The 26610-nt window shown below is 36.3% G+C and overlaps 1 protein-coding gene across 10 annotated transcripts in view; it reads right to left on the bottom strand.

Annotated features, from left to right (window-relative positions):
- ESRRG (estrogen related receptor gamma) overlaps positions 1–26610 on the bottom strand; it is a 467657-nt gene that overhangs the window by 52825 nt on the left and 388222 nt on the right. For all 10 annotated transcript variants that reach the window (XM_067564953.1, XM_067564956.1, XM_067564955.1 and 7 more), the window contains 2 exons: positions 9707–9817; positions 5020–5181 (listed from right to left, as the gene is read on the bottom strand). In XM_067564953.1, the coding sequence (XP_067421054.1) occupies positions 5020–5181; positions 9707–9817 (273 nt within the window). The remainder of the gene's footprint in view (positions 1–5019; positions 5182–9706; positions 9818–26610) is intronic.

Raw genomic sequence — 26610 nt, 5'->3', positions numbered from 1 at the left:
AAACGAAAGCTTAAATGTTGTCCTCTACAAAGAGTGTGCTGGAACAATAATGCTTCATAAAACATTAACATTGGCACTAAAATATTCAAAATATTTTTGGATCTGCTCCATCAAAAATCATGCCCTCATGTAGTACCCGTTTTAAATATCAGCACATTGCCTGTTTTTACTTATACCCTTAATGGAATATTGTTAATTCATGGCAAAATATGAACACATTTGAAAGCAAGCAAGTTTATCTTATGAAATTGTGTAACGAGCTAATTTTTAATAGATTAGTCCAATGTAATGATTTCAACCAAATTTTTCATTTTAACTGCGAAAAGTTGATTTCCATGGTCTGGTTGATGTTTTTTCATGCATGCAAATTTTTTTAGAGAACATTTTGTCCCTTTAGTTTCCTGTTATGCACAGTTTTAAGAGCTTAATGTTTCCTGCCTCCACTTAGAATAAGAGAACATTGCACATTTTTGCTGAATGTCAATGAGACAGTTACATTTACAGAAATGATGCCTAAGTGACTCTGAAACTGTAACAAGACATCAGCAGAATTCCATCCTATACTGAAGAACTGCTTAATTAATTCAATATGACCAAAATAAAATTGAAACCCCTCCTCCCGCAAACCCAAAGCAAAGGGGAGGAACTCAGCCACAAGTAAACCATTGAGTGAAACTGTCTGTTATGTAAAAAAAAAAAAAAAAAAAAAAGTCTAGCACAGGCTCCTAAATATATTTAGGCCATTTATATAGGTCAGCTAATGTGGGTTTTGTCTCATCAGGAAGGAGATGAAGCAGCCTTAGTGTCTCCCTAAGCACCTTCAGTATTTTGCTAACGAAGTTACAGTACATAGGAATACTTTAATCTGACACAAAGAACAACAATAGATCTGACTGCTGGGCTGATAATCTTCTTATCACACCCTGTGAAACCTAGCTCTAATATTTGACTGAGCCTCCATTACTTGGCAACCCATTCTATAAAGGCCAACAATGGAGAGAGAGAATGAAGTGGAGTGTGGAAGTACCTCCATATCTACATAAAAGAGATTAGAGGTGACAGCGTTCCATTTTACAGCTCAATCATATTGTGTTAGCATGCGCTTATCCGAGCGCGGACGAAATTGAAAGAGAAATAAAAAAGAGTCAGGCAGATAGGAACCAGAAAAGCGAGGCATGAGCAATTTCAAGGATATAAAAGGATGCTAATGGCGGGGCCCTGTCATTCTTAAAAAGGGCTAGTAGGGCACCATCATCTGTTCTTGTGCCCTTACGCTGCTCTAACTAAAGTCAAGCATTTCCTAATGCCATTGTGCTCTTTTTCTTCTTCAGATAAGACATGGTCATGTTTCATAACAACACACTTCCCATTTATTTGATTTATTAATGTGAGTAGACTAATTCTATTTACTGATAAAGCCTTTCCATATATTTTCTTTCAATATTTTCTTCTATAAAACTGTACACTTTTTCTTCAAAAAAAAAAAAAAAAGCAGCTATAGAGAATATTCCCAATAATACAGACATTCTAATGATTTTATGATAGTATATGAATTTAATATAATTTTAAAACAAGTTTTAAGTGATGACCTCCAGGGAGAGTGGTGGACTGAGGGATAGAATGCATACAGCACATTACTTTCTGCAGATAACTTCAAGAAAGAATCCTCCTTTATAATGGCTGAAAAAAATGTTATTTTCTTCCACAATAAAGTTGTCTTTCAAAATAAAAAGGCTTCCATTGAATTCCATTGAATCTTTTATAGGTTCTAATATAAATGAAATGTAAGGGCCTTTAATCATGTTACACCTTAAGAAATTACTGCAATAAAGGAAGATCTGGTGTGACCAACATAATGGGCTAAATTCACTCTCATATAATGCCACTGACTTCAATGGACTGACAGCAGTGGTTTATTTGGCTCACTATGATTATATCACAATTCATACCTTTGCTGCTCTTTGTTCCTTTTACGACTTGTCCCCTTTCCCAGTTCCACTGTATCACTGCCTAAAATAACATGTGCTGGCACAGGCAACAGCAGGGTAGCACCACTGCAGGCTTCTCTACAGTTGTTTTGTGCCAATGCCAATCAGGAGTAAAGCTTTGGCAGCCCAGGTTCAATAGTGCTCCATCATTCAAAAACAAACTAAAAACCTTATGATCATGCTCATCACATTTGCCCTTTAGCACATCAGGCCTTTCTACATTTTGATTTCTCTGATCTAAAGTCAAGCAGCAAGCACAGATTTTATCACTGACCTCGGCTTATCAGAAGGCTTAGGAAAGGATTGCCTTTGTTTCCTATTTAGTCTTTTTTTTTTTTTTTTTAACCCAAATGGTGTCAAGCAAGTAACCTTAGATACTGCAGCTTTACCACGGCAGGTGTGTTTTTGACTTTGCCTCATAAGACAAGGCTGGCCCGCTATAGAAGTTTTCCTCAGCTAGTTCAGATGGTGGGTCTTAAATGTATATGGCCAGTTTACAGTGTCCAATAGCTTTTTCATGTTAACTACAGGCACTGAATTGTTTTAAAGATTGCTCAGTTTTTCCACTTCCTCCACACCCCACACTCCAAAAGAAGCTATGCTACATATTTACAAATCAAACTGATAAAAGGTCCTGGGGCAATCATTGAGGTGTGTAACTGACTCCTAGCTCTACTGCTCTATTTCAGTTAGACTGATGTAGGTATCTTCCAAAGATGAAGCTCAAACTCACCTATTTAACTAGTTTTGACTTAATTTGGGGTGCTTTATTAGCAACCAGTGTAAGACAAAGTAGCTAGTATAATATAGAGTGATGTTTAAATTAGTTTACAATTTGCTTGGGCTCATCTAGAACTGCTCTGAACAAAGCCATTCAGAAATGTCAGCTGTGTTCCTAACCACTGTAACAAATTGTTGCCTGAACGCTGCACACCTAATGACTTCAAATTAGCTTCACTGCGATATTGCCTGACAGTTCGTTACGACTGTTAGCAACATAGCTGGCGTATCATGACCAATAAATTGGTTTCAGTGTGGGCTGGGAAAGGGACTTCCATCAATTTGATTAAAGAAATTACTGTAGCATTCAAAGCATAAAGACAAACTAGTTTAAGGAGACAGAAATAAGTTAACTGTACCAGAAAAACATTGTTCATGATTCAAAAGCTTGTTCATAAACCATCTGTGGTACAAACTTTGAACAACTAAATTTTATCTGGGCAGAATAAGATATTTCAGCATCTATAGGATACTGTCTCCCTACAGAAGTAAAATGATGCTTTAGAAGCATATTGGTTATTATTATTATTTATTATCTGTACTGTGGTAGGATCCAGAAGCCCAAGTAGAATTGGGACCCCACTATTCTTCACATTGTACATACATATAGGAAGACACAAACCCTTCACTTAAGTGTTGAGTCATTACCATGAGAAATGCTTAAAACAAAAGAATCTCAGGAGCAAAGCAACATACTAAAATGTAGATGTTTACTATCTGCTGTTCCATGCATAAATAAAATTCAGTATTCTGGTGTGGTGTATGTATATATGTAGTCTAAAGAGTCTATGAATATAATAAGGGTGCTATTTCTGATGGCACTAGAAATATAAATTATTTTTTAACTTTGATAAATAGAAAGTTGCCTGGATTACTCATTCACATTAAGGTGAATCAGAGAATTCCATGGGATAAAATGAAATCTGAAAGGACACTGCTATATTGGCCACAGCAATTAAAGTACATCAGTTCTCATTGTGAATAAGTCTCCAATATGGCAATTAGCAGAATATCAACCTGCCTGAAATGAACAAATATTTCCAGTTATCCTGCTAGAATACCAAGATGAATATAATAAAATAAACATAAATAAAAAGCTAGCACTTTTTTCATTTTTGTGAAAGGTGAGAGACAGACAGTACTTGTTTATTAACCCACAGAATGACTGCACCACACATTAAGGTGGGGGGAGGGCGTTGTATGGCTTGCTAGAGGAAGGTGCATATCTCTTTAAGGGATAGAGAGGCACAGAGTGAATTTGCAGCAGCCAGAGCAGGTCAGCATGAGGACGCTCAGCCATCCCCCCAAATGACCTAAAGAGAGGGGAAGTTATTTAGGCACACACAGGGCTGGAGAAGCCCTCATTTCCCTGGATGAGGCGTAGCTGGACAACAGGTACAAGTGTCTCAAACACTGCATTGAAAACATACTTCAAACCTGACCTGGAAAATCCACTAATCTTTGCTCTGAGAGATTATTTCTGCTAAGAACAGTCTCGGCTGAGAATGCTAATTAGTTTGAATTATGGTAGTGTTATTGTGTGATGTAGACCACCGTCCCATCTTGCCCAGACCATGGAAATGCTGAGATATGGGTGTGAGATAAGGTTACTTTGCACCTTATTGCTGGCATAATCTGGCCCTAAAACCAGTTTAACTATCCCTGGGACTGTAACCCCTGTATAATGGTGATCTGCCTGCTAATGTAGGTGTTCTTATGCCACTTCCTCAACAACTCTTGGTATAGCAGGGGAAAGGGAGAGTAGCCAGGATTCCCCTATTTCACGCTGAACTTTAGTTGCAGTTTTGACCACTTCAGGATGTTTACAGTGCAGGCTCCAGACTGCTCTAATCTGGTGCAGAGGAACCGGCCTTGTATAGCATTTTAGCAGGATAAAGGGAATGCTTTAAGATGTCTTTGAACACACATCTCTGACTAGTGCCCTGTGCAGTTCAGCTGCCCCCTTGATCTGGCCATCTTTAATAAAAAAAAAAAAAAAAAAAAAAATGTTAAAAACATTCATTTACTGAATATTTTGTAAAATGTATACCTTCACTAGTAGCATTTAATAGTAAGAATAATACTATATCCAGACCAGGATATATTATAATCCGCATTCCTGTAATGAATCTGCAGTCTGAAACAGAAAACTTTATAAATCTGTAATCCCATTTTGTCACTGTAATATAATAATCTGTGTGCTGATTTTCAGGCAGTCATTGTTTTACAACTATATATATATTTCATGTACCTGGAATATGTTTAGCCCATCCAATGATGACCACCAATTCTCTGTCTGCCAGGTCACAAAGGGTAGTGAGCGCTTTGATGTCACTATCTGGAACAGTCGGGTCAGGCATGGCATAGATCTTCTCTGGTTCAGCAACCAGCAAATGGGAGACAATCTTGTTATCTGTAAAAATAGACCAGAACGCTACAAGATCACCAACAGCATCACTCTATTTTTCTAACAGATGAATTAAGTATCAAACACAGCGCATAAGAATTTAGCTTAAAAATAGTGACCAAATTCACAGCTCGTGCAAGTCCAAAAAGTCCACCAAGGAGTTACACCAGAGGTTAACTGGGTCCCATATAAACATTTCAGCACACATGCCTTATTTTACGTAAATTACAAATAAAATAATATGCATGGGATGCATAAATAAATTATTACGTCATAACATTTGGAATAAAATTGTCACAGACAAAATTTTCGGTATTGAAATAAATTTTGGGATTTGCAAATTGAGATATTTTTTGTTATTTATATTTTTTTTGATATAGTGTTGTTAAGAAGAGCTGCGCACATATTTTGCCTGAATAAAAATAACACAATTAACAAATCATTAAATCATTAAATTTTGAAACGCCTGTTACCATTCTTTATCTCAGATGTCAGAGTCAAACTGTCCTAATACATGTCATCTCAAGAGTTTCTGAGCAGCTATCATCTTATATATCTTATAGTACCTATAGGCTGCTCTTTTAAAGTGATAATACTAAGATTTGTAGTCCGAGGGGCTTCTATTGTGCTGTGAAATGCAGACCCTCAGAACCTCACCTTTTAATTTGAACAGGAGGGGCCTGTTACTCCTTTCCTGTACACAGAGGCACAAGCAGGAGTAACTCCATTAAAATCAGTGGAACTATACCAATGTAAAACTGGTGTAAGTGACATCAGAATGAGATTCTATTTGAGAAAGCACTTTTGTACACAGAAATGTTATTTTATTATTTTTGCATACGCTTTATTATATGTAACATTTTCATTTATTATTTATTTTTGCATACAGTTGAATTATGTGATCTATATGAAGCAATCAGTTATATTAAAATGAATGTCAAAAAGAAACAGCAAGAGAACTACATGAGCTTATTACCAGTAGCCCACCATTCTTCAGTATATAAGTAGTAAAAAAATAGAATCTTCTCTCTTGAGAATATTGAGGCTTTAATTGAGGTGTGAAAGAAGCCTTTTTTTTTTTCCCCTATTTTGAAACTTGATCCAACTCCTACAGAACTCAGTAGAAAGACTTCAGTGGGAGATTGAATGGGCCTTTAAGCCTTCTATACTTTTTTCAAAATATGCAGCCAGGTGTCCTACCTTTTAATGATAGGGACATCTTATAGTATACCTGAAATGTATCAGCCAGACATAAAGCATATGTCCTTAGAGCCCAAACAGTAGCCCTTTAGAGGACTTAAAGTAATCCTTTCCTTAAAGTAATCAGTCCCTTGGGATAAACAATCATGTGGCTTGACATATATAGGGTTCAATCCTGAGAAGATTGTCCAGCACCCTAACTTCGTCTGACTGCAATGAAAGCTGATGGAGATATTATTTCCTGCTTCCAAATATCAGATGTAGACCCTATTGTCCTCACAGGAAAAACTATAACTGAAGTAAATGGGCATTTGACTTGCATAGTGACTGCAGGACAGGTTCCAGGATACCTGCTCATGTCAGATCTCCATAAATATCCTTCCTTGATTCTGATTTCTGATGCTTTACTGCTCTGTTGTGACACTGGCTCCTTGATTCTGATCTATTTTCTCTAGTATTTTAGCATTATTAAAAACTTGTGTAAAGTTGCGATACATGTAAGTCCTTCATAAGTACAAGAGCCAGCTGAAAAGCATACCATCAAGTATATTTTATTAGAAGGGGATGTAGTCATGTTTTATATGACCTGTAGGAGCTATGCCAACTAAGTAATTCTTTATTTCAATATTCTGCTGATTATCAAACTGATTAACAAGGAATTTTAATCTTATTTAAAGATGTCAGTTGATAATTTTAACTGATAGTGGCAAATAGCTAGTCAACATATTTTGTATTGTTTTTAATGAACAGATACTTTATTTGGTTTTTTGCTTGTTTAACTTAGAAAATATCATTCTTTCCAAAAGTCAAAGATTACAGCATATTTTCTCAAGAATTTAACAAACCTATATGCCGTGAAAAGCAAAGTAACGAAATTCTATTTTTCTTACTACTTTTTCTAAAAAAAATGTATAAATGGATCCAGTATATTCATATAAAATGCATGAATATGAGAACATAAACCATGTAGATTTAATATAATGGTAAATTAATGAACAAGAACCCCAGATTACTAAGGTAAATGTCCACAAATTCAGTTTTTCTGAGTTCAAACTCACATGAGGAACAGACAGACTGGAAATCTCCTTTTTTAAATCACAGAATCTTCATCAAATGTTTGCTTCTTGCAGATGATTCAGGAATGGTGTACATTTTCATTTCTGCTTCACAAAATCTCCACTTTCATTATTCTGACTACACAACAAGACCTGAAGGCAGGCCACTAGATTCCGTAGATAAGAAAGGGAATGCATAAAAGGGCAGAAAGAGGTCTGTCTTAAAAAGAGACCTCCTAATCCCTGTTATTTCACGACAAAGAAAAAGGCTACATGTATTGAAGCATGGTTTAATACAAGGCATAGGAAAATTCTGAATGTTCTCAGAAAGCCCCATCACTCAGGAAATTGAATAGCCATGAGCACCGTTTCTAGGTAAATCGTATTTAATGTTTCCCTAATTAGAATCAATAGAACCCAATTTTCATTCCTGTGCCTTTGTTATGCACAAACTATCAGTCAGGGTCCAGAAAATCTCCCAGGCTACTTCCTCAACAAAACGGATTCAACTGTTTCCTGCCACTTATCTGACAAGATCCAGAAATTTAGTTTTATAAGTGTTCGTTACAAAAATGTTTGTAATTGGGTGAACTAAGGAAAATTAACAGAGGCCTTTAGATAATGAGTAATGATTTATAAGGAGGTTAGTTTATCTCAGCTGAATGGAGTTTACTGAAATTGTTGGTTATCTGCTTAAAGGTATTGTAATACACTATTTCCCAATAATCTCAAGTTTACACACAGATTCCTGGATGCTTCAGCACAGTAGTGTTAACCTATGTCTATATATTAAAGGACTGGAGTATTTTTGCGTGCAAGGAGGCTATCAATATTTTGACTCAATGACAACATAAAATAAATGAAAAACTGGCAATCTGTGCATCCAGCAAAACTAAACCTCTAATGAAATTAAGCATTAGAGTTTATTAAATTTTATTGTATTATCAGAAAGTTTTTATTATAATGTGAAAAATCTGCTTAATGCAGTCCTAGATTGTATTTACAGAATGGTGGAGCAGCTTATGCAGGCTGAGTAGAAGATGCCAGATTGGACAATTGAAGGTATAATCAGCATAATGTTTTTTGGAAAGGAGAAAGGAAACAAGGCCATATGTTCACTTAAGCCTTAATTTTATGTAAAACTGGTTGTTTTTCCTTTGACATAGCTAAAATGCCCTTTCCCTTACAGTTCAAAGACTATTTAGTTGCTCTACAGATCCCCATATGCTCATGTGTATTGTACACAGCAGTGTCCCCTACTGGGGAACATGAGCTGAAATAGACACTGTTTTTTCTACACAGCTAGGTAGTGTCATGGGCACAAAACCTCCCTGCTTCTTTTATTTCTCCCTAAATACAGGGGGGGGGGGTTCATCCCCTGAAGGCTCATTTCTCTGCTTTGATAGCAAAATAGCCTTCTTGACAGTGATAACTGTGTACGGGAATTCTGATCTGAATATGGAAGAGTTCACAAGCACTTGGTAAAAAATGTATGCCTTTGTAGGCTAATTCTCTAGTCTCTTGCACTAGAGCTATAATGCTATTAAATTTACTTCATGGAATTAGTACAGTTGCTGCCAGAGTTTGTGTAAGCTGCAGAGCAAAACTTGCAACTATTTTTTGTTAATGACAAAGAGGATGGAACTTGTATTTTAGCAAAAGGGTGATCATCTCTCTCTCTCTCTAATTTTTTTCAAGGACACTGTAAAAAAAAACCCAAAGAAACATAAAAACATAATGCCCATAAGGGCATCAGAGACAGAAGCAGCAACCTATGCTTGTTATTAGTGTAGCACATTCCTCTTTTAATCTAATGTTAGCTAGTGTGTTAACCTTCTATAGCTATAAATTAATGAGGCTGCTAATGTATTTTCATTGGGAGGTTGAGCAGTCAAACTCATTTAGTTAGTGAAAACTACAAAAATCACTTTCTTGTGAAATCTGAAACTAGAAGCTCCAATGAACTAATGATCTCAGTATGAACCGTTTTATATACCACTGAAAATAAATATAACCTGTAAATGAAAAATTTGCACTGCATAAACCATGCATTAATATGCTTCCACCTGTAAAAAGCTTCATCTGACAGTCTGAGAAAGAATGAAGATAACTAAGAAGATTTTTTTTTAAACGTTAACTGGATAATGTATAGTGCTTAATGTGGCCTTTTGAGGCCAAACCCTTGCCCTACAGAAGTCAATGGAAGTTTGAAATGGGACCAGGATTTAGTGAAGTTTTGGATGCAGAGAAAAAACAGATACATCTCATATACTTACATGGCTTTTTGGCTGGCTGAACTAGCTGAGGGTTCAGGTATGGGCTATTCTCTGCATCTATTCTACGCTTGTACTTCTGGCGACCTCCACGTACTCTGTCTAGGCGGACCCCTAAAATGGGAAAAATAAACACACATTTATGTAATACTTTAGTTATGATGCATTTCATGTGACAATCTTCTACCTTGCACTCCGAGAGATTTCTGTCGCATAATCTACATGCAAATTTCTTTTCTCAAAACAATTCTTAAAAGCAACAGAAAAGATGTAAATACTCATAAGTACTTGCAACCTATTTATATTTTCATACAAACCAGACAAAAATGTAATGTATAATTTCTTGTGAAGAAGATAATTTTAAAATATTTCAGTTTTTTTCATGACATCTTGCTAGTAACATGCTAACAGCTGCTGAGACTGGGATTTGACACAAAATTCTTTCATTTGAGGAGATTCTGAGCTGAAAAGTCCTCTTTAGCAGAAGCTCTGTCAACCTCTATATGTTGTTATAAGCATAAATGGATTTACTAGGCTGCTGTTATGAAGCAAAGGACCATGAAGAATGAGAACTTCGGAAACAATTAACATTGAATCCTGTTGTGATAGTAGTGATATATTTAATTAATATAGCCTAGAGAATTGACGGCAGTAACTGTAGAGTAACTTCTTGAAGTATAATGAGTGTACAGACGTGGTTTAAAATCCTTATGAAATGGCTCGATAGTAGGGGTTACATTGGAGTTGCAAAGGAAGGAGATCTGCATTCATCTGGATATCAGTAAAGCCATATCAGCGTTTGTATTCTACTGTCACATTATATATTGCTTAAGTAGTGCATTTGTGTTACCTGAGATGTATGGGCATTGGATTTATACGAACTGAACTTCCTGAAACAAGCTGGAGCTGCTCTAGCAAAAAAAAAAAAAAAAAAGTAGGTGGCCTTCATAAAACAAGGAGGTATTTTTATTCCATTCTGAATCATCCAGACAGATTCCAGGCAGCCACATAGAGTGTCAGTATAACCCTGCAGTAACACATTCTTTAAGTAGAAAACCTCAGCAAGTATGTACGGCAACAGGAAAACCAACACCAAGCACAAAATTTGTGCCTACCCTAATGACATGGATTTAACTACAAAAGAACTCAACATGTGAGAATGTCCTCACCACACACTTCTCTTTTCATTATCTGCTTATTTTTCCTTTCTCTTCCCTATGACTCCCATTATGACCTTCTGCTGCTTCTCCACATCCTTCCTTTCTTTCACTTCCCTTCTTTCCAGAGCTGGCCCTCAGAATATCTACAAATGATGGGAACTCCACTTTCTGAAAGCCCTATTACAGGGCCAGTTCTGTACTTAACATGGGATGCTGGGATCTGCTGCTGTCTGGGTGCACCTCTGGCTGGGCTAGAAGAACAAGCATCATTGTGCTGTCTATGAAAATGCTCTGGTGAAAAAAAACTAACTGCAAGGAAAGATCTATCACTCCTCTTTCAACCAAAAGAGGAGAAAGACTAAATGGATTTTAGTGGGAGAAGGATATTCTGATGAAGGGTCAAAAATCCCCCAGCCAGCTCTCCAGCTTTTCTCTCTTTTACATTTCTTCTGGCCATTTCTCCTTCTGTTTCCTTTCTGTTATTCACAGTCTTAGGTCCTTGACACACTAGTTACTGAGTATATGAACAAGTTAAGTTAAGGGTCCAATCCTGCAAACCCTTACTTACACAAGTAGGCCTTACTTAATGCTCTCATTGACTTCAATACTATTGTGAGTAAAGGTTACTAGCATGAGAAAAGCTTTGGCCTAAAATCAGGCCTTAAGTCAGTAACTACAATACACAACCTACAATTCTATACAAGAGTTCTCCATACTCTTTGCTAATCATGAAACTGTGTAGTGATCTCCAAGACTGGATAGTGTTGCATGAGATCGCATGGTTTTAATTGAAACTGTACATTTCCTTCCTTAAACATGGGGAGGACATTTTTTTATTAATTTTACCAATTTAATCTATATCCATTTATGAATCACACTATATAATCATAAAAAAAAAAAAAAAAAAAAAAGCAATCGTACCCAGAGAGGTAAAAGTATGATTATTAATGAAATCTCTGTGTATTTACAGTGTGTGCATATATCCTTATCACATACATACATATTTGTGTGTGTGCGCGCATGCATGCGCGTGCATACACACACACACGATCAAATTCCAATCTCAGTTATATAGTATAAACCCAGAGTAGCTTCACCAGAAGCAGTATTAGATTAACATAACATGTGTATGCTTATCTGTAATTCAAGTTAAGCATATATATTTATTAGTACAAGATATTACAGTTTATTAGACAGAGAATTTTTTAATTAAGTGTTAATAAATGTCCATAAGCACCCTAAGGAGCTTGATCTCCACCTAGAAAAATTGACATTCAAGAAACTTTACTGCCAGAAAATACATTAAAAAGGCCATGGTTTATTAGTTGAACATTCAGAAAAAAGGCAGAGGATTAGAGCAAGCCACATATGAGATCGGTGAAATTATAAAAAGACTGCCCAGCATTTTAAGAAAAATAGATAGAAAATGAATTCTGCATAATTCAGGTGTCATCCTTCTTTCTGCTTGGGAGCAGATTTCATAGAGATAAAAGATGGATAGCATTGGACAGAAGTATGTTTAATCAAAAAGTAATGGAACTGAAGATTAAATTAAAATAATATAAATCTACCAAGAAGAACAATTTTTTCCTCCCTTGCATTTGCAGATACACTTTCAAGCCACTCACATGTTCAATGGGAAGGAAATTCAGACAGGTATCAATGTGGCAAAATCATACATAGAAATATATATTCACTCACACACACGCTTAGATATCCATATATACATAATGTTTGCAAACAACAACAGAAGCAAGCATTACAGTTTTTAAAATCTTGGGAAAATATATTGCTGAACAACAACAATTTTAAATGACATACTTTTGTAATGAAATTATTTCTAACTTTAGTGTAAAAATATTTTTAATTTTTTCCCCCAAGATAGATTTTAACATACCGTTATATAAATGGAAAAGCAAATTGGGGTTCTATGGACCTCTTACTAATATTGACATAGGATTTTACCATCATTCTTCCTTAACCTTTAGCTTAATCCTGACAGCACAACCAAATAACTATCTTAGAACCAAATTTTGGTACTCTCTCTCACACTGGGAGTCTTACTTATCAATGGGAGTCTTATAGGGACTATTTGCAAAGTAATTTTTTACTCAAAAGTGAGAAAGCATACCAGAGTCTGACCTTTAGTGAAAAGTGGTTTGTTCAGGGCTTTTTTTTTTTTTTTTTTTTTTTTTTTTTTGTGAGGGGGTGGGAGAGCGAATGGGAATCCAGTAGTTGAAGAGGTTAATTTTTGTATATGTATTCTCCCCTAACACCTGACCTCCCAAGCTGCAAACCAGGGAAATTGTGAGAGACTTCACAACAGAAAAAGTGTATTTGCCTGTTTTAGACATTATAATTAACTATACGCTCCTCTGTGTTCTACTCTACTCTGCCTATCCAAAAATAAATAAATAAATAAAAACCACCCATCCCCCCCCTTCCCCCAATTACAATGCATGAAGTTGCTTTTAAAGGGTTCATTTTCAGGGAACAATATTAACACCTGATATCCTGGTCATAAAGTTAATTAGTGTAAGCAAACACAGTATTAACAGAGACACTGTGGCACACGTTTAGAGAGCAGAAGGGACTAAGCAGACCTTTGTTCCAACCCTAACTATGCAAGTGTGCCTTTGGCAACTCAATCCGTCTGTGCATCAGTTCCCCTATCCATAAAATGAAGATAACGGTATTAAGCCCACCTCATTAAAGTGATCTGAGATATTCAATGAAAAATACTTTATTATCACAATACTCTGGGACCAGATTTTCCACTGGTATAAATGGGTATAGCGTCACCTAAGCCAAGTGAACTCACTTCTGCAAAAGATCTGGCCCCCTGATGTACGCTAATGTCAGGTTTCATCTTGAAATCCTTAAACAGGAAATATCCCAGTGATGTCAAGGAGAATTTTATCTCAGTATGGGACTAAAGGAATGGGCCAATTACCAATTAAAACATGATTTCAGCAATTAACACTAAAGCAACTAACAGAACACTTCATTTTGCCTGTAATTACAAACACTAAATCACCTGTTAGAGTGAGAAGGGAAATCACACACACATGATTTACAAAAATTCAGATGGTAAGGATTAGTCATGGGCTAGAATATATATGGGGAGACTATGGAATAAAAGTTTCTTCAGCTGACCTGACAGAAAGAACGGCCTGGTGCTTAAGGCACTGCACTGGTAGACTGTAGAACTGGATTCAGTTCCTGCTCATACCGTAAACTTCCTGTATGACTTTAAGCCAATTCTTTACCAATTTAAGTAATAATGAAATAGGGCACTCTTATTCTGAAATAAAGAATGTCCACACACAGACATGTACTGAAATAACGTAAGATGCAAGTTACAACCAATTCAGTTATTTCAGTTCCATTTGCTGTGCAGACAAACCCTAATCCATTTTTTCACTCTTGATTTGTCTCCATAAATCCAATCCTGTATTTATATGTACCACCAGGTACCTCAACCATCAACAAACTTAACATGGGTAAAACTGAACTCTTTATTTTTCCTCTCCATTCACCACAAGACCTATCACTGTTACAAATAATTATTATTTATTATTTGTATCACTGTAGCACCTAGGAGCCCTCATTTTGGACCAGGATGCCATTGTTCTAGGTGCTATACAAACATGGAACAAAAACACAGTCCCTGCTCAAAACTTCCCTTCATTCAAGCCCCTAATGTGGGGGTCATCTTTGACTATTCCATCTCCCTTGCCCACAGATCCAGGCCATGACCAAAGTATACCATTTATTTTATACCGCTAACATTTCTAAATCATAACCTTTGCTTTTTTTGCATATTGTTAAACCCTTGCCTAGGCTCTCATCTCAACTTCATCCTCTCTGGTCACCCCAACGCTCATATGTTCCCTTCCAGTCCATGTGAGATACAGCTCCCAAGGTCATCTTCCCCGTCCATCAATCTGACTACATCACCCAATTCTTTAAACCACTCCACAGGTTAAAGCTTAAGCAGTGCTTAATTGTAATGAAAGAAATGCTGGGGCTCAAGCGTTTTGTTTTTTTTTACTTTCATAACTGACATGGCAAGCCCAGAGGTGCTGAGGCAATGAACTGCCAAGCCCAGAGGTGCCAGGGCTCAGCTCTGGCAAACCCTAGCACAAACTAATCACTGAGTTTAAGCTATTTGTAATCACCTACCTTGCCCCTCCTATTAATCCACTCCATTGTTTATCATGTTCTCCTTCACCATCCCCTCTATTCTACCAATGATGTCAGCCTCGAATGCCCATTTGTCCACTTCTCTCACAAACATCTTTGTGCTTCTCTATGCTTGGTGCCCTTTATGCACAGAACACCGTTCCCGAACTGATCTGTAATGCCCCTATCCTCCTTCAGACCCTCCTCAAGGCCCTCTCGTACCCTGATTGCCTATCAGAAATTGCCAATTAAAAATAGTTGAGATGTAGAGTTTTATTTTGTTTAAAGTATATTTTATCCCTCTCCCCCACCTCCTTAGGTTGCATGTCTTCGACTGTGAACGCTTTGGGGTCAGGACTGCTTCTTACCTGAAAAACACCTAGCATGTCGTGGGTGCTACTGTCATTAATTTAAATAATAAGTTGCACTAGAGTAAATCAAAATTAACTCCCCTGATGTCAGTGGAGTTACAGCAGTGAAGAATAGGTGTGAGATCAGAACTAAACCCTTGGTTTTAACTTCCTTAGGGACCTTTTAAATCGTATTTGTGTTCCTTCTATATCTCCTCTACAGTAGCCATGAGAATTGTGGCAATCAGCATTCTATTCCATACCCATGTCTTCTTGGTAGGCTCTTCTTCCAATTATGTGCTCCAGATGTGCAATAGAAGTTGCTGTACTCTGTGCCCTCTTCCACCACAGTGTGGATAAAAAATTGGGTTAGCTCCATTTTACAAGAGCGATGACTGTCAAACTTCCAAAATTGTTTTAAGATTGTACAGTGAGACTAATAAGAGAGGATACTGAAGTAGCAGCACCTCAGGCAGCATCAGAAAGAGCAGCAGCATCAACAGTAGAGGTAAAAGCCAGATTAGCACTATCAAAAACTGCAGAAGGAATTTTAGTGGCAGACTCTAATGCAGTTCTCCATTGGGACAACATTCTGATAGGGTGTTCCAATTCAACCTGGACATGCTGTGCTTATTTATAAGGTTGCTGACTAAGGTTGAGTGAATATTATGTACACTGAGTTGTGCATTTTTAATCACAGACGAAGTATTGGGCAATAAAGTGTGCAACATCACTTAGATATCCTTTAGGTAGTTCAGTAATTTCTATACTTTAGGATTAGAATAGTGTGAGGCCAGGTAATCCTGAAATCAAAATGATTTGCAGTGGAAAAACACACACAATATATTAGAAACATGCAGGAAATAACATAGCATGAAGAAAAAAGATAACATGGGCTGTCCTTATTTGCTGGTGCTGTACATTTGTTGTGTGTGGTGAATTGCACAGATGACAGTTTGAGAGTGTTTGAAAACACTTGATAGCATATTTGGAAGCATAATATCATATGCGGTAAAACTAAAAATTCACCCAGAGATGCAAAATGCATGGCCATTAGGCATTTTTTCTTCAACTGAGTCCTAAGTCATCAAAGAAGATAAAAGCCATGACTCACATTAAAGCTTTCTTGCTCTACAGCTAAATTAACAATTAGCAAGGGAAAGTCTTCAGAGTTTTTGTTTCCTGATAGCAATCTGCACTATTGAACACATTATTTAGTGATGCATATGAAGTCTAAAAATCATCCCCCTACTTTACATCCAGCCAGGACCCAAAAGATATTTGCTAATATGAATAGGGGACAGAATTTACCATTTACAAGAGACATCCTTATAACATTCTAGTTATATATAATATATCGTATCTAGTAATTAGAGCAGCTGGCTGGGAGGTAGTAGTCTTATGTTCTTTAATTTACTATGCAACTAACTTACTTTATGACTGTGGGCAAGTCACTTAATTTATCTATGCCTCATTTTCCTTGCCTTAAAATGAGGATAATAATACTACCTCCTTCTTTGCAAGGAGTTTTAACTTTACATGCAGCAGTCATTTACATGTGGAATTTGTGTGCACTATTATTTGTGCATAAAACAAAACAATGTATATGCATAAAAACCACTTAGATTCAACCTTCCCATGTAAATGAGGGTTTGTGCAAATATATTCCATTATTTCTGCTCAAGTGATTGCTGGTGAACAGCAGCCCATACAGAAATGGTAGCCACATTTTTAAAATATGGCCCAAAATGTTTCCAAAATGAATTGTTGATTTACATTTTAAAATATTTTCAAAACTGTTCCCTATGAAGCACAACACCCTAATCTGTGACATTTACAAGTACAAATTAGGTCATATGCAACAGGTGACAAGTTTTAATTGAATGTCTTCTGTCTGCAATTCTGACAAAAGGTGAATGGAAATAAATGAGTCTGGCAAGACAGCCCTGAGCCTTACAATACCCAATATCTCATTATTTTTAAACAGCTATCTATAAACTGATGCTGACAAGCCTTGAACCTTTTATTTCTGCTCAAGATGAGGTAAATGTGCAAAGAAAAAAAAAAGAAAGAAAAAGCCCCGGACAACTACAATGTTGTATTAAACATGCAATACCTACCATTTTCACCTCCCCAATGTAATTACAGGAAACCTTTTCAAAGAGAATTTATTTTTAACCAGAAAATTCACACTGCATGTACCAAACGCTGGGCACCTAACTTTGATTTTTCACCAATTTGACACCAGTAGAACTTCACTAGAATTATGCCAAATTGATTCTGATATTAGAGAGATCAGAAATAGGTCATTAAGAAAGGGCCCAACAATGTATACTCCTTTTATTTTACTTGTTAAAAACAAGGAAAGGGGTTGGGTTTCAGCAAAGCTGGAACTTTTACAATTTGTGCCGAAAGGATGCAAAGAGGAAGAGCACATAAACTGCAAAACTCTTATGTGATTGGTTATAAAATAATAATAACCATCACCAAATAGTGTTGCTTTCTAATTTACCAGAAATATATTATATTATATTATACATATGATGTCATGGGACAATACCGAGTAAAACAAAACAAAGGCAATTTATCCCAAAATACCAACAATTCTGAGCTAAAACTATTAAATATGAAATCAAAGATATATTCTTTCAAATTTCAGAGTTTAAAATTAAGACCACTTTAATGAGGTAGAGTGTTGTGGCATTAATGGATAAAAACACTTATAACCGCTATTCAAAGGTGACAAGCATGGGGGCGAAACAGCTATCTGGTGGTCCAAGCAATAGACATGGAGTACAAGGAGCCCAGAAGGTCAAAAAATGAAGTTGGAGCAAGGCCATGTCAATACTTGAAAGTCACAAGCAAACTTTTATTCTAGATCACACCAGCAAAGCTTATAAAGAATTCAAGAGATATGCTAGTGACAACTCTAATAGGAAAGAAGTCTAACGGTTAAGTTCTGGACCATTTGCTGGCAACTCTCAAGAGATATGGGAAGATCAAAATAAAATGCATTACAGTAATCCAACTGTGAAGTATTGGTAGCATGAAGCAGGATCTCAATATCCCTTACAGAAATAATAATATGCAGTTTAGCAATATTTCAGCTGGTGACTTGGGAAATGTTGGATTCAGAAATGAATTTGGGATCCAGAAGTCACAGCAAAATCCAAAATATTATAATCTGAAAGAGCAACATAAAGTGAGAATCCTAGTACTGCTGAGACTGAGAAGAACCTTGCTTAGAATTATGATTTGTGCCTCAGAGAAGTTATTTCTTTTTCCTGGAACAGAGCTGGAGTAAATTAAAGGAACACCATCAAAATTTAGGTCTCTAAATAGATGCATCATTCAATATACCCCATAGGTTTAAAAATATGAATTGTTTACCCCCAACAAACATTTTAAAGTCCTCTTTTATGTTTACGTAAATACCTTTTCTTTTTAGAACCAAATTTTTCTTACGTTCATCAAGGAAAGTTCAATGGGACTACTTTCAAAAATAAAATGAGCAGAATGTGATTCTAAGCATTTAGGGCTTGATTCTCAATTCACACCCATCTGGCAATATAAAAAGAACACTACATTTATGCCCACTTAAAAGCCCTTTTACGCTGCCAGATGAGTTTAAATTGACATTCATGTAAATGAAAATCAAGCCCATAGTATTTCAAACTATTTTAAGTCTCTTCATTGGAAATATCCTTTTCATCTGCTTTTTTGTTTTAAGATCACTCAAAATAGTGCTGACTAACTCTTAATGTCTCCATTCCGTGGAGAATTGCAAACAGGTTTCTAAACTTGTAGTTGACACAAAATGAGATACTAATTTTGGAACAAGTCAATACAATATTTTAATTATAGTTTTCAAATTTGGGTACATGTCCTATTGTGAAAAATATTATTTATACAGTGAAGTGTATGAAGGGGTAGATTTTTAATTACCAAGCCATATTACTATTAACAATTATTTCCCATGTACTCAATACATTTACAAACCATTCTTCTGTTGCTGCAGCACAATATAATTATTCCCTGATTATGTCACTGTTTATGAACCTTCTCACGCATTGTGGAACCTCCCCAACTTTTCACTTCATCTCTCAACGGTACACCAACATCTTGTCACAGTCCTGAAATCCACCCATTTCATCTTCCCATTCCCCATTTTTAAGCCCTACGAAGTCAGCCCTTGCTGCCCCGAGAATTAATAAACCAGGAAGCTTAACTCACATTTTCCACTTAGCCTCTGAGTGGGTCCACTGACGCATTTTCTAATGACAGAATTGTGTTTAATCACAGTCTATGTTCTGACTAGATAAAATCTTACCCATTTTTAGAATATTGGGGCAGGTTTGGCATAATGCAGGAGACTAGGCACAGTGCCACATTCTGAAATGAGCGTACCCTCAATAAACTGGCCCACAAAAACACATGCACACCAGCACAAAAATGGAGTGACTGTATACATAAACACCTCTTATAGGTGCAAGTGTGGGTTTTGGATACAGGACAGATGATGTTGCATTTTTTGTGGCCTTGTTTGAAAATGGGATCTATAATCTATAGAAAAATGGTGCATGTTTTGATTGTATTCCTCTCCCCCTCCCTTTTGTGTGTGGCTTGTTGTCTTGGATTGCAAGCTCTTTGGGAAGACGTGTCTTTCTAAATGTTCATATATGCCTAGAAAAATGGGGCCACAATTGGAGCCTCTGTATCCTACTGCAATTAAAATATAGGATGATAATAATTATAATGAAAAGTTCCAGAGGGATAGCCGTGTTAGTCTGTATACAGCAAAAACAACGGGAGTCCTGTAGCACTTTAAAGACTAACAAATTTCTGCAGGCATTAAGTTTTCGTGGGCTGCAACCCACTTCATCATCTGACATCATCTGACGAAGTGGGTTGCAGCCCATGAAAGCTTGTACCTGCAGAAATTTGTTAGTCTTTACGGTGCTACAGGACTCCCGTTGTTTTTGTAATAATTATAATATTATCCATCAAGTTAATATTTTCACTCACACTACTAGTTACTTATACTTGCAGCAAATGCCGACTTCTCTGTACATTCTTCCTCCTGTCCATAGACCATTTCCCATTATATCTTAAAATGCTGCTTCTTACATAAAAAAAAAGGCCAGTAGTGGCTTGTACCAGTTCATGATAAAAAATAGCCACTGCAAGGAATTTGTGATCCCAGGTTTCTACCCCCTCCTTCTTACTTCTCTGGGGCAGTTGTTTATAATGAGAATCTTTACCTGGCATTTAGAAGAAAAAAAATCTGTCTAATTTGGGTTGATATGCTCACACTGGAGGGCACTGCCATGCCATATCACAGCATCCTCCTTTGCAGTGTTGCTCATGGCATAAAAGAAAAAACTCAGAGTTAAGGCAGAGAAATAAACCATAGCAACATATCTTATATTTCAAGACACAGGTTGCACTGAATTAAAGAGATCCCCATTCAACAGGGAGCCAAAACTCTTTTAGATATTGTGGTCAGATGGACATCAAATCAAAGAATACTATTATAAAATAAATGATATCATGTGAAATGACAACTGTTTACCAATACCGGCTATTTTGAAATAGCTTGAAATAGTCTATTGCAGACCAGTAGGAAGGAAGTGGAAAGATCTATCTTTCCAGGAAGGAGGATATGTTTTTATTTGCAGAGGTGTCAGGTAAAAGGTCCCAAAGTCTATAGCTTATTGAATAGTAGGAAAAATTATCTGCAAATAAATTATTCTTCCCTTGCTGAAAAAAAGTTAGTGAATAATGGTATCTCATGAATGGTATATTAAAATCTATATAGCTACTAGAATAGTAGAAAAATAATGTAATCAACAAATAATTAATTGGATAAACTGTTTGGAAATAATATTCTACCAGCTCTTCTCCTGTGAGAAGTGGGGTGCAGGATCAGTCCAACAATAGAATTTACACAAGAAATTTTAGACAAGAATATGCTGCAAGAAAATTTAAACACAGAAACATTCCACTTAACCATACTCCTTTTAAGTGAACTGCAGAGCTCTCTCTCTTTCTTCCCCAAGTAGTAACATGTAAAATGGATTCCTCCCCCATGTCAATTTCAGGCCTTTACTCAGGGGTTATATAAATCAAGATCATTTGGGGAGTGGTTCAATTTTCAACTTAGATATGTAGCCTTCATGGATCGGCACTGAATGTGTACTGGGGTGTACCAGTAGTGGGTTTTCCAAGATAAGAGTGATTTAACTCAGGCCCCAGTTCCACAAACATTTGTGAAACTGCTTGTTTTTACACTTATGAGTTGAATAGTCATGTGTATAAAATTAAGCAAATTCACAAGTTTTTACAGGATTGGGGCCTTAATAATGGTTCTGTATGTTACAGAATGCCTGATTTTGCAGCTCCTTTGGGGAAATCCATATTCAAAATAGCTGTGCCTGGAAGAGGTTTTAAAAATGCTTATATTGGGGCCTGATACCATCTCAGGAGAAGTCTTCATGAGAAATAAAATAAACATTTTATACAGGCAGCATCACACTTTATAAACATTCACACTGACATTGTCAACAGTTCTGAGAATGCTGTGATGAGTTCAGGGGAAGATTTTGTTGAAGGCACATCGTCAACGTAGTTCGGGCACTACTTTTGTAAAAGGGTATATTTGTATTTACAAAACTTAATAGGAACAAAAATGTTTCAATAGATACAGAGATTTTTTCTTTCTAGCTAACCATTCTCCTACGAATCTAAACATAAGAAAATTCTGCACATACATATGAATCAGAAAGTGGAACTGAAACAAAAGTTAAATCAACCACTCTAGTTTTATTGCTCAAGCTGAGTGAGCAGTAAATCACAGAAATAATGAAAAGTAGATTAGATTTAAAAATTCTTTCACTTTATGGTAGAAGGTTCTATACATGATCATTACAATTGGATTCACATACGTAGACCCTCAGACCTATGCAGAACTCAATTGACTTCAGTGGTGTGATGTGCAGTGGAAGCATGCATGGAACCACTTGCAAGGTCAGGGCCTAAGGATAGTTAAGAATAGTTTAGGGAAGGAAGTTTTAAAAATAAAGTGTTCATTTTTTTTTCTTAATGTTATTTCTTCAATTACTTTAAAGGTCAGATCCCTCAAAATCACGAGATTTTAAAAATAATAAATTTTGTCCTCTGGTTTTTGAGCCTGTGAGGTTCATATCTTCAAATTTTTCTTGCAACCATGAGAGCTAGAAAATTACCTTTTTAAAAAATGAAAGCTGAGCTTCTCATGTAATCACCTGACTCTAGAAGCTGGAGCTTTAGGAAAACAATCAATATCACAAGACTCATGATAAAACTACGGAAGCTAGTTAAAGTGAGTTTAAATGCTTTACCAATGCAAAGTAGTAAGAAAGAAAATATAAAAGACAAAATTAACCTTTCAATGTACTTAATAAAACTGGTTCTAAATGAAGCAGATTAAAGTACTGAGAATGGAAACAAAAATGTAGTCTACTGTTCATCTTGAGCTTTATTTGTAACTGAATATATTTAATAATGCATTTTTGACCATAGAGCAGCAGATTTACGAGTCAACTTGCATGGTGCCACCCTCATCCCTTTGTGATACTGTCATCCCTTTGTGATACTCCGGTGACACTTTATCCTACTTGCAGCATCTGCATCTGTTCTTAGGTTAATCCTTCCATGATTAATGGGAAGTTTATTAGTGATATCACATTACTGATACTACAGTTTGGATTAGGTTATCTAAGCTTTGTGTACAGCACAACTATGGTTAACCCACATAGCCAGTTTTGCAACTGTACAGCAGTGTTAGGGCTAAGAGTTGATCTGATTTAATGCAGAAAACCTTAACTGAAAAACACAGTTATAATAATGGGCTCATGTTTTGAAGCCCTTTTTGGCCATCCATAATGTGACGCTCAATTAATATCATGAGCTAAATTGATTTTACATTAGTAAAACACAATAAATTTTGTAACAATTAGACAATATACTCCGATTATAAAATGCTCCCTGCTCTAAAATAAAAAATAGTGACAATTTTCTTGTAATCTTATATGAAGTGTTGGACCTTTGGGGAATGGGTTAATAAATTTTAGATTTTTAAACCAAGGAGACTGATTTACTGTAAACTTCCACCATAACAGTTATAGTAGATGTCTATCAAATTGCTTATGAGGACAAATTTATGGAAAATATCCAAGAGTAAAGCTTTGTTCTTATTAAGATACATGAATATGTATGTAATTTTAGCCAGACTAAATTAACAAAATATTGTTGTCATAAGAAGTATTCTTTTTCACTAAAAGGGCTCCACTTCACTATTCAAGAGGCCCTAAATACAAAGATGTTCATGGAAGGAAAACATTTTAGATTAAACAGTAAGGGTAACTGTTAGAATGAAAAAGAATACAGTGGAATTTCAGTGTAGTTTCATAGGCAACATATAATAACTTTTAGTTAAGCAGGTAAAAAATTATCAAAAATATAGATACCAAAGTGAGTAAACTCTGTATCCTGAATGAATTATATGCACATTTCCTTAACCAAAGGCATCTCTGTTTTTGGTTAAAAAACAGATTTCTTGAAAGGTACAGTCTATCATAGGCCCTACCCCTGCAAAGGTTTATGCACTTGCTTAACTTTATGCACAATTGCAATGGGACTATTCACAGTGTGTAAGGTTAAGTATACACAGGTCTTTGCAGAATTGGGGCCATATACATAATACTGTAAAATCAAGAGGCCAAAATCTGTTCTCTTACCCTAGTGCAAATCTGGAATAATGCCACTGAAGTTTATACCAGGGTGAGAGCAGGTGACAAATGTGTAATGGATTCATGCCTTGCCTTTTTATTTTTCCTGGGTCACAATCTTTGTAGCCAAAATAAGGTTTCAGGGTTTCAATAGCCCATCTACTATATTATATGCTATATATTATAACAACATGTTGCACTTCTTTGACTTTTTCAGAATTCTGTTATTTGATTGACTGACTACTGTCAGGTCACATTCCTGTTTTCAATCTCACTAAGATGGGTGGAAGAAGCTACTGTTTTGCTGGTTACAGATCACATCATCACAAAAAAGTCAACAACAGTTGATTTTTTAATTCAGTGTTCAACATGCATTCAAAATTTCACATAAAAAAGCCTACAGACAAATGATTCTGTGTCTTTTCTCAATGTCCTATTACATGAAACAAGCAGTGTTTGTCTTTCAACCCCTCATTTCACATGTCCCCGCCCCCCTTTTTCTCTGGTACCTTTACATAGGGAATACTTTAAGTAGTTTCTCCTTCTTTGTCTAACTTTACTGAAGATGATTTTGAGGCATTCTGAACACTGTTACTTTTCCATTCCATTCTCAGCACTAGTTTTGCTCATATCTTTATCCAAAGTATAGGTTCCCCAGAGCATATTTTTTTAAATTATTTGTGTGTTCTATGTATTATTTTTATACTTTTTGCATCATCCCACTCATCCCAGTCCTAAAGTTTTTTGACCTCCGTAAACATGGCTAGTTAAGATATTTCTACATTTTTGCCATCAATATTAAAAATGTAAAAATTGTTAGGTCAGGAGGTGACAATTATCAGTTAAAAGATCCACACACAGTGGAAATAAAACACATGGAAAATATTTAACTGAATGATACTGTTGCCAGCAATGCCAAAAATGTTCTTCGGGTAATAATCATTTAGCTTTAAGACTTTTTTACTTCCATTCAAAGTCAGATTAAAAGAACGTAATCTATATTTAGGAGGAAGATACATGGAAATTTCTCTTTTATTACTAATCCTTTCTCCTTCATGGGGTAAAAAAAAACCCTAAAAAAAGGAAGAAAGCACAGATGTGGGAGTAAACACTAATTTCTTTCATTCTGCAATGCATATTTTAACCTTAAAAATACTGTACATAAGTATTCTTTGGCCTTTTGCATCCCATTTGTTTCCCGTCTAGCACCAGGGGCAGCTGCAGTCACAACCTGGCCCTAGTCAGTTATAAAGCTTTTTTTAAAGCTTACTGACAGCCAAGAGCCAAATGCTAAAATCCTTACTCAGTCTTTTATCACTCCTTATTCAGACAAACTCTTACTGAACGCAGTCTCTGACACACAATGGGAGTTTGCCAGAGTAGAAACTCAAGAAACACTAACTGAAGCCCTCAGGAATCAGCCCCAAAGGAAGTCACACAATGGTGGGATCCTTAGATTGAAGCTGGTTTCAAGATTATGTCCCTCTCACTTCCCCCCAGTAAGGTTATTTCTGGGCAACCCTCATCCCCAATACTGCCCTTCCCCTCCCTTTTTGATCAATACTCTGAGATAGCAACAAACCTCACAGTGTTATATTACATTTGGTACTATCCTTTAAACCTGCCCAGCTCCCCTCCAATGGATCAGGGCCCCAAACACACGCCCTCAGTCATAAGCTCTGCTTATGCCAGAAAACAGCTCTGATCCCAGTGGGAAGATTTGGATCCATTTACCTTTATTAGAATGCTCATTATGCTACTTAGTACGAATTTAAAGGAGGATCAGAAGGATGCTATATAATACTGAACCTCTTCTTAAATGTGCACAGAGGTCTGGAAAAGGCAGCAGACTGCATATCATTACATCACTACAGCCACATGACAGGGGTAGGATCTTGACTATGTCATGAATTGAAACAGAGGGATCCAAACTGATTTTTCTCCCTCTGGGCCTTAGCCTGATCTTCCTGGAGAAAAGGAAAGAATTGGCAGTTGCAAAACAAGCCCGCAACTATCTTATACCCAGCAAAATTATATGTCACATATAAGGAACATCAATAAGTTTTCTGGGAATAAAGAGTCAGCCGCATGTTTATTGGAGCAAATCAAAGCAGACAGCAGTGAGGATGGATCCGATGAGGAAGACCCTGGAGACTGAATGTTGGATCTTTATTAATCTATGATCTCAGCAGTCTTAACATTTATAGTATTTTCTGATACTGTTTCCTAAGGTTTTACATGTTTCCCATCTGCTGAAGTGGGAGATTTATGTGAGCATCACACACCTTGCCATTGTTTAGACACATTTGTTTTTTGAATGGAGGCAGGTTTTAGAAACTATAACACAATTCATTTTTTACTGCCTTTCCCTCACCTCTCAGAGTTAAGTTATTTTCTATTGCTTATGCCACTGTGTCAGAGATTGTGTGGTATTGTGGATTAAC

Source organism: Emydura macquarii, unplaced genomic scaffold, assembly GCF_026122565.2.
Source record: "Emydura macquarii macquarii isolate MOO-44397 ecotype Brisbane River unplaced genomic scaffold, CSIRO-AGI_Emac_v2 contig_2676, whole genome shotgun sequence".
In the NCBI taxonomy this organism is placed as follows: Eukaryota; Metazoa; Chordata; order Testudines; family Chelidae; genus Emydura; species Emydura macquarii.
This window is presented reverse-complemented; position numbering and strand designations above follow the sequence as displayed.